This window comes from Dromaius novaehollandiae, chromosome 1 (genome assembly GCF_036370855.1).
Source record: "Dromaius novaehollandiae isolate bDroNov1 chromosome 1, bDroNov1.hap1, whole genome shotgun sequence".
In the NCBI taxonomy this organism is placed as follows: Eukaryota; Metazoa; Chordata; class Aves; order Casuariiformes; family Dromaiidae; genus Dromaius; species Dromaius novaehollandiae.
Genome location: NC_088098.1, coordinates 63,792,482 through 63,809,551, shown reverse-complemented (window position 1 = coordinate 63,809,551; position 17,070 = coordinate 63,792,482). Strand labels below are relative to the sequence as shown.

The window sequence follows — 17,070 nt, the reverse complement described above, 5'->3', positions numbered from 1 at the left end:
CCAGCCGGCCGCGGCCTCCTCGCGCTGCTCCGTCCGACCCGGGCGGCCTGGCGGCGCCGCGTGCCCCTCCGTCCTTTCACCAAGGAGCACAGTAATGAGAGCTCTGATATTCACCGTTACAAACTTGAGCTATTCTTTCTTTGTAGCCTTAAATCCTGGTTCTTTAAACCTTCTTTCATTAAAAAAAAATATCCCTGTGCTGTTTCTAATAATTTCTGGCTTCTTTCCTCCTCGTTCAGCTATCACGGGTGAAACACCAGAGCAGGCAGCACGTCAGCAGGTACAAAAGCCACAGAGGGCAACGAGCTCTCCCGCAAACTCGTGCGGACAAGCCCCTGGCTCGCGACGCAAAGCCTGTCCGCCACAACTGCGGTCCGTCTGTCCTGCCCTGCCCTGCCCTCCCCCTCGGCTCATCCCGGGCGACTCCCCGGGGCATGAGCCCCTCGCCACACCAAACTGCATGGGGCTGATCCCCATCTACGATTTCACTCCCATCTATATAACACACGAGGACAGGAAATAGGGATATGCAGAGAAAAGAGGTTTTATTCAGGATGGAAACACATACCTAGTAAATAAAACATAGCAATATAAAGGAGGTTTATGTAACATACAGTCATTAAGATAGTAATAAATTTAATTACAGAAATTCCTAACTGTTACGCTGAGCTTCATATGTTAATACTTTACAAACAATAGTAAGCTAAATAAGATTACTCTATCATAAAAAGGACTAGAAAATTGCAGACAATCTCTAGACTACCAAGAGTAACCTGTTATGTGTACTCAATCTGACTAGGGCATCTAGGGGATTTTTTTTTTTTTTTTTGGTTAAACAAGGTAAGGCCACATTTTTGCCTGTGGTTTATTGATGTCCCAAGATGTTTCAAACCAGAGAAGACAAATTTTGGTTGAGCTGCCAAATGGGGAGCATTCCAACCAAAAACATGCAGTTTGCATCCATGTTTTCTGTCACAGTCACATCATTCTGCATTACTCAGATATCATGTCACACAGATTTTGCATGTGGAGGTAGGAATCCGTTGTCATTTTGAAAAGAGGAAGAAAAGACAAACAGACTGAGGTCCACCTCCAGAGTCTCCAACTCAAAGAATTGGAAGTGCCTTGTCAAACAGTGGGTAAACTTACTGCATTAATGAAAAATAAGAGAAGGTAACAAAAAGTTGCTAAGACTGCTACAGTGTCTAACAAGCCAAAGTTTTGAGTCAGAACCAACCTGGAACTTTTTATTTTTATCTTGTCTTCAGTTAAAAAGTGCTTTTAAAAGCCTAGTTTTCCACTTCTGTTCTACCACAGATTCAGTCTCCAAATTACCCAGAACTTGGTCCCCGTTCCTCAGGCTGTCGGTGATCTCTTCCTAAATCACCAGCACTCAGCTCTTAGGACTAATTCACTGCTTCCAGACCTCATAATGGTTTTTCATACCACTGGAATTAGGCATCCAGCCCTGTCACCAGGTTCTCATCACCCACCCTTTTTCATATGTCCTCAACACAACAGACTATTCTGGACTATGGTAAAAGTGAGCGGGAACTGAGAGCTCTCCTACCCACTGTACATTTATGAGGTTTCTTGGCTGCATGGATTTTCAAATGTACTTTAAGTGTTGAGCTTTTCCGGAAGCTTTTCCCACACTCACTGCACTTGTAGGGCTTGGCTCCTGCATGGATCCTCAGGTGCGCGCCGAGAGCTGAGCTATGCCTGAAGGTTTTTCCACATTCCTCACATTTGTAGGGTCTCTCCCCTCGGTGGATCCTCAGGTGCACGTTGAGGGCTGAGCTCCGTCGGAAGCTGTCCCCGCACTCCACACAGATGTAGGGCCTCTCTTCTGCATGCGTGCTCTGGTGTTTGACAAGAGTGGAGTGGTCACTGCACCTCCGGCCACACTCGGCGCACTGGTAAGGGTTGGGCAGCAGGCTATTGTGGAACATGGGTAAGACCTTTCCCGCATGGATCCGACGATGAGTGGTAAGTGCCGAGCTCTGGCTAAAGCCCTTTCCGCACACAGGGCATTTGTAGGGCTTCTCGCCCGTGTGTGTCCTCATGTGGGTCACCAGCGAGGAGCTCTGGCGGAAGGTTTTCCCACACTCTGTACACTCATATGGTTTCTCTCCCGTGTGGATCCTCTGATGCCGAATGATGGCTGAGCTGTCCCGGAAACGCTTCCCACACTCCTGGCACTTGTGAGGCTTCTCTCCAGTGTGGACTCTCCGGTGGATGATCAGGGAAGAGCGGTCGCTGAAGCGTCTCTCACACCGCAGGCAATTGAACGGTTTCTCACCCTTGTGGCTTCTCTGATGGACGATGAGATGCGAGTTCTGGCTGAAGCTTTTACCACATTCATTGCATTGGTAGTGTCTCTCTCCTGTGTGGGTCCGCTGGTGCCTGATCACATTGGACCTCTGGCTGAAGGTCTTCTCACACTCGTTGCACTGGTAGGGCTTCTCACCGGTGTGGATACGCTGGTGTTTGATGAGGTCTGAGTTTCGCGTGAAACTCTTCCCGCATTCGGAGCAGCTGAAGGGTTTCTCTGCCAGATGGATCCTCTGATGCTGGCTCAGATATGAGCTCCGGCTGAAGCTCTTCCCACATTCAGGGCACTCATAGGTTTTCTCTCCCACCTGCTGAACCCAAATGGAGCCGTTCTCACACACAGGTGGGCCTGGATTGTCGCCAGTGAGGATAACCTTGCTGATGTGGGCACTGCCACCATCCTTGCACTCCCAGACTTCTATCCCACAGGGAGTTATTGTTCCTTGTCTCTTTCCAAAAGACAGGTCCACCTCATTTTCTGACTCCAGCTCCTGCTTGCAGTCATGTCTTTGATTGGAGTTCTGAGGGTTATCTCCTGTGAGCTTTCTGGAGGAGAGCAGATGCAGCTCTGCTTTCACAGGACTTTCCTGATGAAGCTTGCCCTTCTTTGTGTCACTCATGGTCCTGACACCTGCTGGAGTGAACAGAGGAACTAGCAATAAATAATCCCCTCTGCTTCTCTGAGAGAGAAATCCAAAAAAGGCAACTGCCAGAGATCTGCTGCACATCAGTCAGCATTAGCTAGTGCTGCAGAAACCAGGCCCTCGGTATTCTTCTCTGGGCAGAGTGAGGGATCTGAGACCAAGGAACATGTGAAGGGAGAGAGGAAGAAAGTGTGAAACAAGAATGGGTGGCTACTGTAGCACAGACTGCAAAGAGTGTCCTCTGCCATAAAGTGGCAACTGTAGGGCCAAAACCTGTCACTTGCTTGTCCTCAAAATTTCCACTCTCTTCACAACCCCCAATGTAACTACTTCTCTTCCCATCGCCCATGGCTGCTCTTCTTCCAGCATTCCCATGCTTAATCATGTAAGGAACCAGATGACACCACAGGAACATCTACACCTGCTAAGTAGATTATCTGCTTTCTTCTTTTCAGGCACAGACCTTCTCCTTAATAGGAAAGCCATAAGTATTCTGCAGCAAATTGTATCTAAATTTTGTCTACAGAACAAATAGTCAATTGAGCAGTATGATAAACTGTTTTTATTGATCAAGCATGGAAATGAACACTTAGACTGAAACATTTAGATTGGAGAACACAATTGGAAGTGACTCTTGGAATGTGACAGATGAGATTAGCTGGATAGCAATGCTTACAGAGTCAGCAGTGAACCAGTTAACACGTCCATTTACTCGTGCGAGGTCAGAATATGAGATGAATACAGAAGGATAAGCCCCTCGGGTTTTGTTTCAGGTGATTTGTTGACTTTGGGATACAACACCACATTGGAAATCAGTGCAGCCAAAATTTCTTTTACAAAAATCAGGACTAAAAAACATTTGTGATACGAAGAAATGTATAGCATTGACCCAAGGAATGAACACTGAGGCAGCTAACTGGCCAATAAAACATTAAAAATATTGTCAGAATGAAAGGAATAAAAAGCCATGCTTTAGTTATTTACTACTTCTAACATTGTAAGTATAGTATTAATGCTGAAAAATACATAGGATTTGATTTCATTTTGGATAGGCTCCTTCTGAAAGGATATTAGATTCCCAAAGACTGTGTGTTTGTGTTTCATCTTTATCATACCCTGCCCTACGAATCTTCTTGAAAGCAGAAAGAAGAACCTATATAATGTGGGAAGAGAGGAAGTAGGATGAGTGCACATCAAAGCGCACACCAAATTTTCAGCATTCAGCTCTTTTCTTCCTTTCCCAGTCATTCTCTATCTTAGCCAAATCAATTCCTCACCTTGTGAGCGATAGCTCTACTCTCTCAATGTTTAGCTGCTTCTGGCCACAAAGTTGTTTCCCCTCACTCCAAACAGGAGGTTAAAGCAAAGTCAGGAATGGCAGATCCTGATCAGAGGAAAGAAAACAAATGTAATAAATACCAGTCATAGCAGCAGTGCTGTAGATTGAGATTACAAGAGAATAAGTATTTGGGAAATGGAAGAAACCTAAACCAGGGGAAAATGAAGCCCAGAAACATGACTGAAGCCTAGCCTGACCACAGGCACATAAGTTCTGCCCTTGACCATGACAAGGCTCAGTTGACAAGTCAGCAACCACATCTGAGACCTTGACAGAGCCCCATTCGGCATGACAGGTACTGCTCTGTGTGCAGCAGCCTCTTCTCCCCAGAGGAAGAGGAACCAAGGGACTGATCCGTGCAAATAGCACCAGATCTCTGTGCCGTGACAGGCAAGGCTGGCAGATACATACCTGAACTGATATCCAATAATTTTTGCCTAAAACCAGTTACTTCTTCAGGGTCACAGCCATACACACCGTGGCACCACAGCTCAGATCTGCTAACCAAGGCTAGCTCATGCAGCGAACACAGGCATCGTCTACACGTGCTGCAGAGAGCTGCCCATCAGTGTGCTGCCTTCTCACAAGCCGCTGGGTGTTCCTCCCGCTGCAAGTCCAAACAAAAAATACCTCCCTCTGAGTTCTACATAGGAAAATATAAATTCTTCAAATCATTTTCTCTCTATCACCTTCCTTCCTACTGAACTGAGAATCTGATGCAGTTCTGTTCTGGAGATGGAAGGAAAAATGCCACCTTCACAACTGCTCTGCTTTCTGGGTCTGTTCAGGGTCCTGTTTATTGCCTTTACCAAGAAGATTTTGTGTGGTTACTCCCAGTAGCTCAGCCAGGCATTCATAGGTCTGGGAGAGAAAAGAGATTTTATTCTATTCACACATTATCAACAGCAATGGTCCAAAGGCAGAATTTCCCATCCTTGCACTCCAGAAAAATAACAATTTGACGGCCTCATTCCAGATCGAGTTTACAGGGCTGGCAGTGAGCAGAAAAAACACACACACACACACACACCTTTTTATAAGTGAACAATAAGAGATTTAGTTTGGATATTTTTGAGAGCCAATATGCAATCCCATTTCTCCAGAATCTTTTTTCAGAGTAGAACTATGCTGTATGGGAGTTGATTTTGTGGGATAGAAAATTAGGTCACCTATGGAGTTTTAGCACTACATTTGTGCAGCAGTAGAAGGTAGAAGCATGTTAAGAGTCTGATGACCCAATGACTTCCAAACTCCTAGAAGCATATAGAAGACACTTAGAAAACTGCATCTCTGCATATCAACTCTGCAATGGCACTGTGCCATTTCAGTCACATGGATTCCTACCATGCGACCAGGAACATGGTAATTAAACACATGCAAAATTATTAATTTAACTATTTAATTAATAAATTAATTATTAATTACAGAGTATTCATGAGAGAAAGAAAAGTAAACCAACATTCTTTCCTTTCAAAATGATACACTAACTAAACAGAAGTTATTTCTTTTTCTAATTTTCAGTCAACCCACACAGCTTTCCTCTTTGCAATATTTTAAGTAAATGGTATCCCTCTCTTTTTTGCACCACCAAGTTTCTTGCTAAAACAGAGGATTGGCTGTATGTGAGATAAAAGCCCCATCTATACCCACAGGTGCATCACAGGAAGGTAATGTAAAATGCCCTCTCATTGGCCATTATCATTTTGCCCACATGATTCCTATGTTCCTGCTATGGGATGGCGTAATAACATGTGTGAGGCTCCGAGGAGGGTATCACAATAGATCCCTAGGCCCTTCCAAGGACAGAGGAAAGATTTCCAGATCTGTGTATTGTTACTGGGGTAAAAGAAGGCCCCTGAAAGGACAGAAAACTGATATTTTGTTGGCTCTGCCTCAGCCTGGAGTCACATCCTTCCTGCTCCCTGCCTTCTGCTGAACTGAACTGAATGGAGGAGGTGGCAGCCAGGGAGTTGGTGGGTATCACCCCTTGGAGAGAGGATATTTGCAGTCCTCCTCACAGCAGGCAGAGGTTACAGTCTCAGGATACAGACCCTGAGACTTGCTGCCCAGGTAAAAGACAGGAAAGTTGAGGTCTCCCTTCACCCACAGCCCCCTTCAATTCTATGACACAGTAAGATTCAGCAGGTAAGCCTGATCCTACTAAACCATCCTTCTGATTTTAGAAGGACAAAAACATCCTTCTGATTCAGTCCCTATCTGTTGCCTTTGAAGAGCAGCTTTAAGCAAACAGACACTAGAGCCCTAGTGTGACTAGCATTTAATGTTGACCAACAGTTAGTGCTGTAAAATAGCAAGAACTATACAAGATGGAAAGCAGATACAGAAAACTGCTTACTACATACAGACTCAAGAATATTGTGGAATACTGCAGAAAGCACATTACTGATGTGTAGTAAAGATCTGTCCTAAGACACCACTGAACAGCCACACAGGGACAACATGCCAGTCTCCACAGCAAGGACACGCTGATGAGGCTGAGCCCTGAAAAACATCCTGGCTGATGAGACAACAGTCCTAGTAAGGCCAAATAAGGAACGAGAGAGGTGACCTGTTAGCATCGGGAAGATGACAAGCCACACCAAGCTCCTGAGATGACAGATGGAGAGAGGCCTCAAGGGACTGCCCAGTGAAGGATACTGCTGGTCAAGGACAGACAAGCCACTGAGAGCACAAACTTTGGTAAGGCAGAAGCACAAAGCAGTGGACATCTAACCTGGGAAACCAGATATCCCGTATAAAAGCTGCGGCCATCAGGATTTCTCTGAGTTTGGGCCAGACTGTGTGTCGCAAGCACAGCGAGGAGGAAGGTAGTAATGACTTATCAGCACACCCCACTGCTACAGCAGGTGGACTGTGTCCAAACTCAGGCTCATACACTTAGCAGCTGTTTTCTTCCCTGCTATGGCTTGTTTGGGCTACCTGGTTCGTACGTTACTTTTTCTCCCCCCTCCATGTAAAGTTTCTGCCTCTTTGAAGCCTCATTATTTTACTGGAGTGGGGGGGAGTACCGCTTTTCTTGAGCATCCAGGAAGTGTTATTTAGTTCCCTAGACTGGAGGGTGGGGGACCTAAAATGATATTTTTTCAGTGAAAATGATTAACTATATAATGCCTAAGAAAACAGAACCTGGGCCTTTCTCTTGCTAGTCAGTGTTGCTGGAGGTTACACAGGAGAACACTAAGACATGGCCCTCCAAAAACCAAAGAAAGGTCACATTTGGCCCCCAGTAAAGGCTCCTCAGCCTTGCTTTTCAGCGGGGTCAGGCCTCCAGATAAAACTGCAGGCAAGCCCCTTTCAGCGCTGGTAGGAAATGACTGTGCTGCAAATGCTCAGAGGGAGGCATCCTCTCCTGTGGCTAAAATGAAAAAAAAAAGACCAAAGTTCTGCCCCGTGCCTCTTCCTCCTCATTTCCCCTTACTATAAACTGTCTTCTCAGGCCAGGTCTGGCCATACTCTGATGCTCCCAGCTGTCCCTCTCCAGCACCCCCGGTCTCTGGCACTGCACCCTGGCACTCGGCTCACTGGCAGAGCAGATCTCCACTACAGCAGGAGCGCTCTCTTGACCTCTGCGGGACACAACGGCTCCACCAGCCAGCAAGGACTCAGTGGCTCGGCAAACCTCTGCCAGCTGCTGTGTCTGCACAGAAGAGCCAGCAAGTCTGCAAAGTAAGAAAGGCTGCATCTAGACCAAGCAGGGTGTTCCCGCTGGGGCATACCCTATAGTCCGGGCCCCCAACTGTGAACCCAGTTTTCCCACGCATGCCTACCTGGATCTGCTAGGCTCCATGAGCCAACGCCTGGACTCCTGAAAGTTTCTGCCAGCAAATGCTGCCCCGGAAATTGGACCGCAGTGATAACATGAAGGGGAGCTGAGGAAGCCCGGACAGGGGGAACAGCGGAGCTGGGACACCCGGTGATGAGCCCAGAGGGGCTTGTGATGTCACACGCAGCTCGGGGACACTGTGCCACACTTCTCCCCACCTTCTCCTCCCAGCTCCCCGCGGGCACACCCAGCTGCTGGAGGAAGAGACACAAGGAGGTAAACAGGCAAAAGTGTTGCTGTCACACTGTGACACCTCTAGCAGCTTGGCCTTCAGGCTCTGTCAGATACTGCATCTACGGCAGCAAGGTGCGATGTCAGCCACGCGAGCTCTCCTGTTTTTTTCTGGTAAGTAGGAAATGTCTCCACTGTTAAAAATCAGGTTGTGAGAAAGGATGGCAGACTCAGCTGCTCTTTACCCTTTCCCTCCCAGAGCACTTCAGCTTTGGTGTTTTGGAACTGAAAGGACAAGGGACAAGAGTACCCTCAAATACCACAAATACACCAACTTAGCACTGGCTGTGCAGAGCACTACCTCTCTGCCTGCAGTCCTCTAAATAGCTTAAATTAGTTACTTCCTTGCAGGTGGATGACACACTTTTGAACTACTCAGCAGACACAAAGCCTGTCTCCAATTTCCACATTTTAATGAAAGCAAACACAACCCCAAAGAGAAAAGCTAGTTAAGGATAACTAATGAACTTAGCCGTGGCAGTAGGGCTAAGCACTGGGAGAGAGCTACAGCCAGACTGTTTGCTAAGGACAGCATCCTTTGTCAGCAAACTCCAAGGTGCTGGATTATATAAAAAGGCCTCACAGCCCCAGGTATCATCACTTGCCTCAAATCCTCAACTACAAAGATTCCGGATGCTTATAATTTTGCCGGTCTTTAACCACTGGCACTGATATTTCATATACCAAAGGTGTGAACCAAATTCTTTTTCCTCCCTAATCAATTCAATCATTTCCAAGACAGCAGCAATGTAAAGTGTATGCTGCTCTCTGGCAAGGTTGTTCTTCTGGTTCCTAAGCTTTTGTGCTTCCACAAAGGCAGCACAAGAGAAAAGGAAAACAAATGCCTGGAAGTGGAAGGCAGATCCACCAGGATAGCTGAAAAGAAGGAACAGGCAGCCTGCAGATGGGGAAGAGGGTGCAATAACGTTATTAGCTCCTGGTACAGAGACGGGTTGCAATACAAGGATTAGTAGCCAGTGTTTGGAGGAGACAGCTGGCAAAATGGAGAGAGATATAGCAAGGACCAGCAGTCTGAGAAAAAACTGTCTAAGGTGAGGAGACCCGCTAAGTGAGAAAATGAAGACAACTCAGAACTGGAAGTAACTGGGCAGAGAACAAGAGAATGAGAAAGGCAGAGGCTGGTTCAGCAAAGACTTGAGACAAGAGAACTGAGTCAGTTGGACTTGGAAACCAGAAATGAGTGCAAAGGCAGAGATTTGGATTTGAACCACAAGCTGGGAAGGGAAAAGGGGGAAGGGAAGGGAAGCACTAGCTATATGAAAGGACAAGAGGAGGAAGGAGGAGGCTAGGCAGGAGAAGAGAGGAATCTGAGAGAGGACCTTGGTTAGAGATGAACAGAAAGTGTTAGAGCTGGGAGAAATGGCTAGAAAGGTCTGCCTTATCAGGCCACCTCCTACCTAGAGACTGCAGTGGGCTCCCATATTTCCAGGTCTCATCATTCTCCTTCTTTCAGCAATTCTCTATGTTACTTGGCCAAGTGTTGCATCCTCATCTAATACTGTCTTACAGAGTGCTCTGTAACCTCAGTTTAATCTTTCAACAGGCAAAGTTACTTGCTTTTGTTTTGGTCCTACAGAAACACAGATGTTAATAAGACAGAGGCCATGGGGAAGTTTTTAGGTTCAGGACTTTTGAAGTTAAGAAGACTTCTTAGGCTAAAAAGACTACTATGGAGGTTGCAAAATCAAACAGAATGCCTAAAGCATGCCTAAATCAGTTACTTTTGTAACTTCATATTTGTTCCCCCTGTGTACGGACATGGTAACAGAGTTCTTTAATTACATGGCTTCACTTTTTTCACAAGGGTTGGTTTCTTCAGTCCCAGGATGGACAATGCTTTTTTGATGAGCAGCTAGTCAATATTTTATGTCACCCTTAGTGTCCAGTGTTTGATCCTATGATTTATTTACTGATCCCCTCCAAACTCTGCTCTACACAGAATGACTCATTTCCTCATGAACTTTTTCACATACTCTGTATTTTAGTGCTTCACAGCTATTAATTGGTTTACAGTGATTTTGCAAATAGCAAAACAAGGCAGAGGAGGATCAGACTCAAAGCTATCCCCTGCTTTTAGAATCTCAGTTTGAGATATCTCAGCCCACTCTTCTCAGAATTTATATGCTAATGTAGCACTTGCTGTCCAAAATACAGCACACACAGACTCCAAAAGTGCAAGAGCTTGGCCTTCCTATAACTGGCAACCCACAAGGTAAGGAAAATGCCATTAATAACACTCGGAGAAACTTGGTTTAATTGCTTGCCTAGCAGTGAAAGCAGGAATAAAATTTACTTCTTGGAAGAGCATCTATAACCCTTCCTCTTCCAGCATCTTCCTACCTTCTGAGCTGTGGAAAATGAGGCAGATGTCCCGAAGATAACAACTGCCTTGCCTGAAAAACTTTGATTTCCTGACAGGGCAGGTCCAGTCTCTAACTGAAGGAGCTGGAAGTCCAATGGAAAGAACACTAAGTTGCTGTGTACATAAAGAATGTATAAAATGCATATGCACAAGCAGATGAAGCAGATTGCATATGAAATTTTTATTTAGGCATGTCTAACGTCCAACTGTTTGATTTTGCAAGCTTTCATAATGTTCTTTACAGGCAAGAAACTACAATAAGTTTTGCGTGTAGGTTCAGTGAATGCTTGGACCACTGAAAAGGCATACACATGTCCATTGGGGCATTCTCTGTTAATTCAAGGGTTCTGCACCAACTTACCCAGAGGAAGAGAATTTGCAGAGACAAAATTATTGAAAGAAAAGAGACTCTTCGCTCCAGCCCCCACAGCAAAGCTGCATTAGCAGTTCAACCCATGCCTTCTAAGACCTTTCTTGTAGTTGAGGACTTCAATCACCAGAGCTCTGGTCATGTCACCAAAATACTACACCCTTTGACAGAGGCAGAGGGGATGGTGTCACTCTCGGTTCTAAACCTCCATCCTGAGCCAGTTACTGCATTTCCAATGCGCAGGACCCTGAATACACAGAAAAGGATTATAGATTTGAGTTGAGCCTTCCAGCTCTTCTGAGTGTGCCATGGTCAGCGTTTCCTCCTCTCTCCACCTCCCTGCATTTTTATTTTTCATCACTTCTCTCAGGTTGGGGCTGCACAGCCAGTCCTCAGGGTGCGAAGGCGCGGCAACAGGGAACGCCACTCTCTGATCGCGAGTATCGCCAGTTCTTCAGGCCCCTTCGGGCTGCCCACCATGCCAGCACTGCCTGCCTCATTCGTGCACTGTACAGCTGCCAGAACCCCCTGATCCGGGGACTGGATGAGTATGAAAACCACGGAGTCATCCCTGAGGGTAAAACTGATCATAACTTCTGTGGGCAGGCAGGCAGGCAGACGGGGGTCTTGCGCAGCCAGCACTGGACTTGATCGATTAGAGGAGAAGGAGACTTGAGAGCTGGTGGGGGAGAGGGTCAGGAAGCAATCCCAGGGTGAGGGTGAAGACATCTGCTCATAAGCATCCTCTCTTACACCCGCTCTCCAACAGCAGCCACATGTGTCCCTAGGGCCAGCCTCTTCTCTCTGAGGGTCACGGAGATGACCAGGAAGTGATGGAGTTTCTCACTGAGGTTCAGGGAGGCACCTGAAAGCCAGAGTTTTCATGGAGGGATGCAGATCATTCCATAGTGCTGAGGGCTGGTGTGAAGCAACTGGCTGCATTGAAGTTTATCGCTAAGTCTGTTTCATTATTTGCCTCTTTCTAGGGCCCATTTGCTCAGAATTGCCAGGAATTCCCTTCTTCCCAGACTTCTGTGCCTTTTCTTTTTATCGCTGTACTAGGAAAAGGTATTTCATTAAGGTGAGTTAGTTAACTATTTTCTGAAGACCATAGTGTGCCCTGAGCAAAGACCAGGCTAAAAGCAGAGCCCTGAAAATCAGGAAGTGGGAGAACAGAAGGCTAAAAAGAGAGGGAAGCTAGAAGAGAGCCACAGGTAGCCCAGCCTTCCACCAAGCTGACTAGTTTACAGACAGGATCTGCAGCCCCTTGCCAGAAAGGAAGAAGGAACTCTTGAAGAAAATGAACCTCTGAAGACCACCTCAGTCCCTATCTTCAGTTGTCATTCCCAAGCATGGTGAGACAGTCTAAGCTACTGCAGCAGAAAAGGTCACTCATACAGGCTAAAAGGGAAGGACAGTAAAGAGGAACACAGCTAGGAGTTGCAAAAGACAACTTATGGGGAGACATGACAAGGAGAGGAGATGAAGGTTTCTTTCTCCCCCCTCCCCCCCGGCCTGTGAGGAAGCCAACTTTTTAAAGAATGGGAAAGAGAGATACTGCAGTGAGCACTAATTCCACGGAACAGAGGGATGGCTGGGTGCCCGCACTCTGCACTGCCACCTCTTACAGAGGTATGTTTCCTCCTCTACAGAGGACTGCCTGCCCAGGAGAGAGCAACGCCAAGCTGGGAAGCACACAAGCCTTCAACGACCAGACCACAGATAGTGATGCTGTATTGTCCGTAATGGTCCCCAGTCCACCACCTGTTTTCCCCACATTTCCCACAGCTGCCCAGCCAGCCCACCCCAGCCCTGAGATGGAAGTAGTTGTGACCTCCACCTCCTTACCTGAGGGTGCACCATGGTCAAGGAGCATGCAACTAAATGCTTCTGACACACACGTCCCAGAGGTGACGGTTAGTGGCCAGCAGCAAGGAGAGCTGCCCACCAGTGACCTCCAGGATCTCTTCCTGAGGCTACAGGATATCCATGTGCAGAGTTTGCTGCAGACACTGCAGCGGTTGTTGAATATGGGGAAGGCAGTAGTGGAGGACAAGTTGCAGGCTGCTGCCCTGAAGCTGCTGGCAGCCATGAACAATGTGAGTGTGTCTCAGGACTCCCAGATGACCACCACTGATGCAAGGTATCAAAGAAAGAATTGAGCAGCAAAGGAGGATCAGCCATTGTGATTCTCCTGCACACTGCCTGGTCAGATACGCTGACTCAGAGGGGACATATAAGACTATCAGAACTAGACAAGGAGTCCTCCTTTCTAGGCCCGAGGCATCATCAAGTCTGCCACTGCTCTCCCAGGTCAACAGTGTGGAAACCAAGAGGAAAAGCCATCTATTCTCAGTGCAAGGAAAAATCCAGGCATCTGAAATGGTACTGGTTGGGATTCAAAAGGAAAAATGCTTTCCTCTGAGAAATAACTGTATTAAATGTAGGGGCAGACAGCGAGGGATCGCACAAGATAGAGTTGAGGAGCCGAAGGCCATGGGCTGAATAGATAGCAGTATGGGAACATAGGGAGTAACCGCACAGAGTAAGGGAGTGATGATGGGAACATGACCTTCGGGAAGGTATAACGTGGCGCTTGCAAGGAGAATAGAAAGTACTGTAAATCACTGTGGGAAAGTGCCTGTCCAGGCTAGAGCTTATATATAGGGCTTGCTTGCTTGAATAAAGTTGATTCTGATCCAGCACATCAGAGTCCGTGAATCAGACCGCCACAATTAAAGGGATTTTGTCCTCCTCCACACAGACTGTTCAGCGCCTATTGCTTAATCTGAGACATCTCTATTTCTGGACAAGGCAAGATGAAAAAAACAAGTCATTTTGCCTACTCTGGGCTTGAACCACCACCTCCAACTCTGTGGCCTGTGCAGACAGCTGGGGTTTGGTGTGTCATTCAGTGAATGTCATGGAGTAATGCTGGCCTTTCTTCATCAAGTACAGATGTTTCTGTTCAGAGGCATGAGGAGAAGAATCTTCTTTGACAAATAAATATCAGCTGAATCAAAAAAGGGGAATGCAGGAAGGCTCTACCCTGCAAGGGAACTGCTGATCTAGTGTTCTCCTTGTACTGCTGTTTGTACGTGGTTGTCATTTACTTCTGAAATAGATGATATGAAACACACAGGATAAATATTCATAGTAAGAAGCTCCTCTTGTCTCTGTCTGAAAATAAGTAACAGAGGCTGATTTATGGGAACTTTGGCTGTAGTGCTGTTTCTTTTGTAAACACTGTATGTGTCTGTAAGTAAAATTGTATGAAGATACCTGGTGCCAACACTTGCTGCAAACAGCAGTGTGGAAACTCCTAGGGAACCAGCTCTGATTTTCTGAATTTCCACCCAGGAAGAGTTTAGAGCTCCCTCGAAGCTATTTTAAACCAGATCAGTCAGTTTTAGCTTTTGAGAGATCCCTGTTCAAGCCAGAATCCCCCATTCACCTTTCTTCCCACATGCTTTTTCGTAAACTATTCCACTGAGGGCTATGAGGAGAAAGAAACCAAAGATAGCTCTCCTAGTGGTTGTACCACACCAAGCATCTCCCAGGGACATCCAGGTTCCCTTCATAATGCTTAAGTGACACAAAACCAGCTTAGTGAAATATAGATTCTGATCCTGTAGCCACTGAGGGAAGTCCTTTGAGGAAGAGTGCCTTCCACTTTTACCACTTTTTTGCAAATAAACAGTCAAAGAAGATTAATACCATATCTATGATTTCTCCCATCAGAAATGGTGCATTCCAAGGGCCTGTAAGAGGGACTAAGTTGGAGTATATACTGTTTAAAACAAAACAAAAAAACGGGCAAAGATGACCTCAATGCTGATGATTTTAAACAGATCCCATGATTTTCAAGCTACAGGCACAAAGGTAAGGTGCGAGAGGGACTCAAACACTGGTTAAGACTGAAACACTTAGATATGCCCTAGACCTCAAAATTACAGATACCCCCAGTTGCCTTGGGAAGTGCAATCTTTTTCAAGGCTGAAGGCAGGCTGCGCACAGGAGGCGTGCGAGCACGTGAATAAGGCTGCTTGCTTGTTTCCAGGGAGGACTACTCAAAGCATTGTCCTTACTGGGGGGGAAATCGCTGTTTTCCCTTACAAAACACAGGATGCCCTGGCCTCGCCCTGACAGACAGCTGGCTGCCCTCCTCCCCAAGCTGCTGGATGCCATCTCAAGGCACCAGGGCTTCGTGTCCTGCTCCAGCAACGGGCGCCACCGGGACACTTCTCCCAGCCCCACCGCAGAGGGGCTTTCCATCACCCTCCCCTGGTCCGGAGGAGCAGCCCCCCAAGGGTGGCCTGACCCACGTTTTGCCGGCCTCAGAGATCCTCCACCCCGAGCTCCGCTCACCGGACGCCCCAGTCCGGGCCGCCCAGACCGCACAGCCCCGCGCGGGCTACGCGCCGCCGCCCCCGGCCGTGGGGACCGGGAGGGCCGGAGGCTGCAGGAAGCCCAGTCTGAGCCGCCCCGGTTCTTCCTGCCGGCGGGCGAGATCGGTGCTCGGGCTCCGGCCGCGTCCCCGCGGGGGGGTGACACTGGCGCCGCCCGCCCCGCCCGCCCCGGCGGCTACGACCCCGCGCCGCCGCCCCCGGCCCGTTACCGAGCGGCGGCCACACCGCGGCCCGGCCCGGCCCGCCGAGAAGGAGGAGGAGGAAGAGGAGGCGGCAGCCACCCGCGGCCCCCGGCGCTGCCCCACTTTCGTTGCGGCGGGCGCCGAGGGGCCGCGCTCCCCCCGCACCCCCACTTACCGCGGGCCGCCCGCAGCCATGTGCACAGCGGCGGCGACGGAGCTGAGGCGGCGGCGGGTCCTGGCGGCGGCGCTGCGGCCTCGCTCGGCGGTGGCGGCGGCGACGGAGCTCGCTGGTTTTAACCCTTCCCCGCGCCGGGCCGCGTCGCCGTGTGGGCGGGGGGCGCCGGTGCGGGGAGGGAGGGAGGCGCTGCCCCGGCCTGCCCGCAGACCCCCAGGGCCGCCTCGGCTCGATCCCCGCGGCGGTGCCGGGCCGGGGGCTGAGGGGGGCTGACCTGCTGCCCAAGCCCCACAAACCTGCAGCCGAAGAAGAAAAGTTTGTCGTTTTCCGGAGGAAGTTTGATCTCTCAGTGGCTCACTGACCCCCAGAGAAGTGTTTCCACCTCGGCTGACCAAAAGGCACTGGTGGTATCCCACGTCCCAGAGGGGACTGCAAGAAAATGAACTTTGTAATTCAGAAACTCAGTAAATACTGGACTGTTTCATTATCTCTAATTGCCCTCAGACACACTAAAAGGAGACTGAGGCATCTCCCCTTCCAGGTGTGGACACCACCTTTTCCAAAGACAGAAAGAGGGAGGTTGTTCCCAAATGCAAAGTCTGGCCTGCAGCACAGCCGCTGACTCCAGCGGTATTAGGTGGCCAGAGCGCAAGCTTAAGCAAATCTGGACTTCGCAGCCTCACCTTTATGGAGGGAAGGACTTCGCACAAATAGCACATACTTTCTTGTGAGGCCTGGCTGCAGCCCCATCTGCCTTTCATTTGAAGAAGACACTTCTCCCTCGTGGCATAAGCAGACAAAAATAATAGTACTGATAGAAAAGAAACAAACTGGTCCTGTGAAAAGCTCTGCTACCAAACAGCAAGCGGCAAAGGGTGGAAGGAAAAGCATTTCTGATGGGCAGACAGAACAAGGCTCCTCTGCCTTTTAATCTACTGATTGCTGCCAAGGACCACGTGCAGCATGCACATGTCTTGAAGACACATGGGAAAAAATTGTTCTAGCTACAGTTTGCATAAACAGCAAATTATGAAAGAGCTAAATTGCCATTTACTAACTGTACTAATCAGTATTCCACACTAAGAGCATTCATACATATCGGAGTTTGCCCTGTGGTTTACAGACCTAAGTGCAGTTATCACCTGTGGCCTCTCTGCTG

The 17,070-nt window shown here is 48.2% G+C and overlaps 1 protein-coding gene across 12 annotated transcripts; it reads right to left on the bottom strand.

Annotated features, from left to right (window-relative positions):
* Positions 1-526: 526 nt before the first annotated feature.
* On the bottom strand, positions 527-16,263 carry LOC112993367 (zinc finger protein 883-like). Of its 12 annotated transcripts, none has more exons than XM_064514756.1 (3): positions 15,912-16,263; positions 4,256-4,362; positions 527-2,968 (listed from the first exon to the last, which is right to left on the bottom strand). In XM_064514756.1, the coding sequence occupies exon 3, from the start codon at positions 2,952-2,954 to the stop codon at positions 1,533-1,535; it is 1,422 nt and encodes a 473-aa protein (XP_064370826.1). In that variant the 5' UTR covers positions 2,955-2,968; positions 4,256-4,362; positions 15,912-16,263; the 3' UTR covers positions 527-1,532. The 12 variants fall into 12 exon arrangements, with proteins under 12 accessions (XP_064370826.1, XP_064370839.1, XP_064370791.1 ...); XM_064514769.1 differs by having other exon boundaries at positions 527-2,965; XM_064514721.1 differs by having other exon boundaries at positions 527-14,260.
* Between the last annotated feature and the right edge of the window lie 807 nt (positions 16,264-17,070).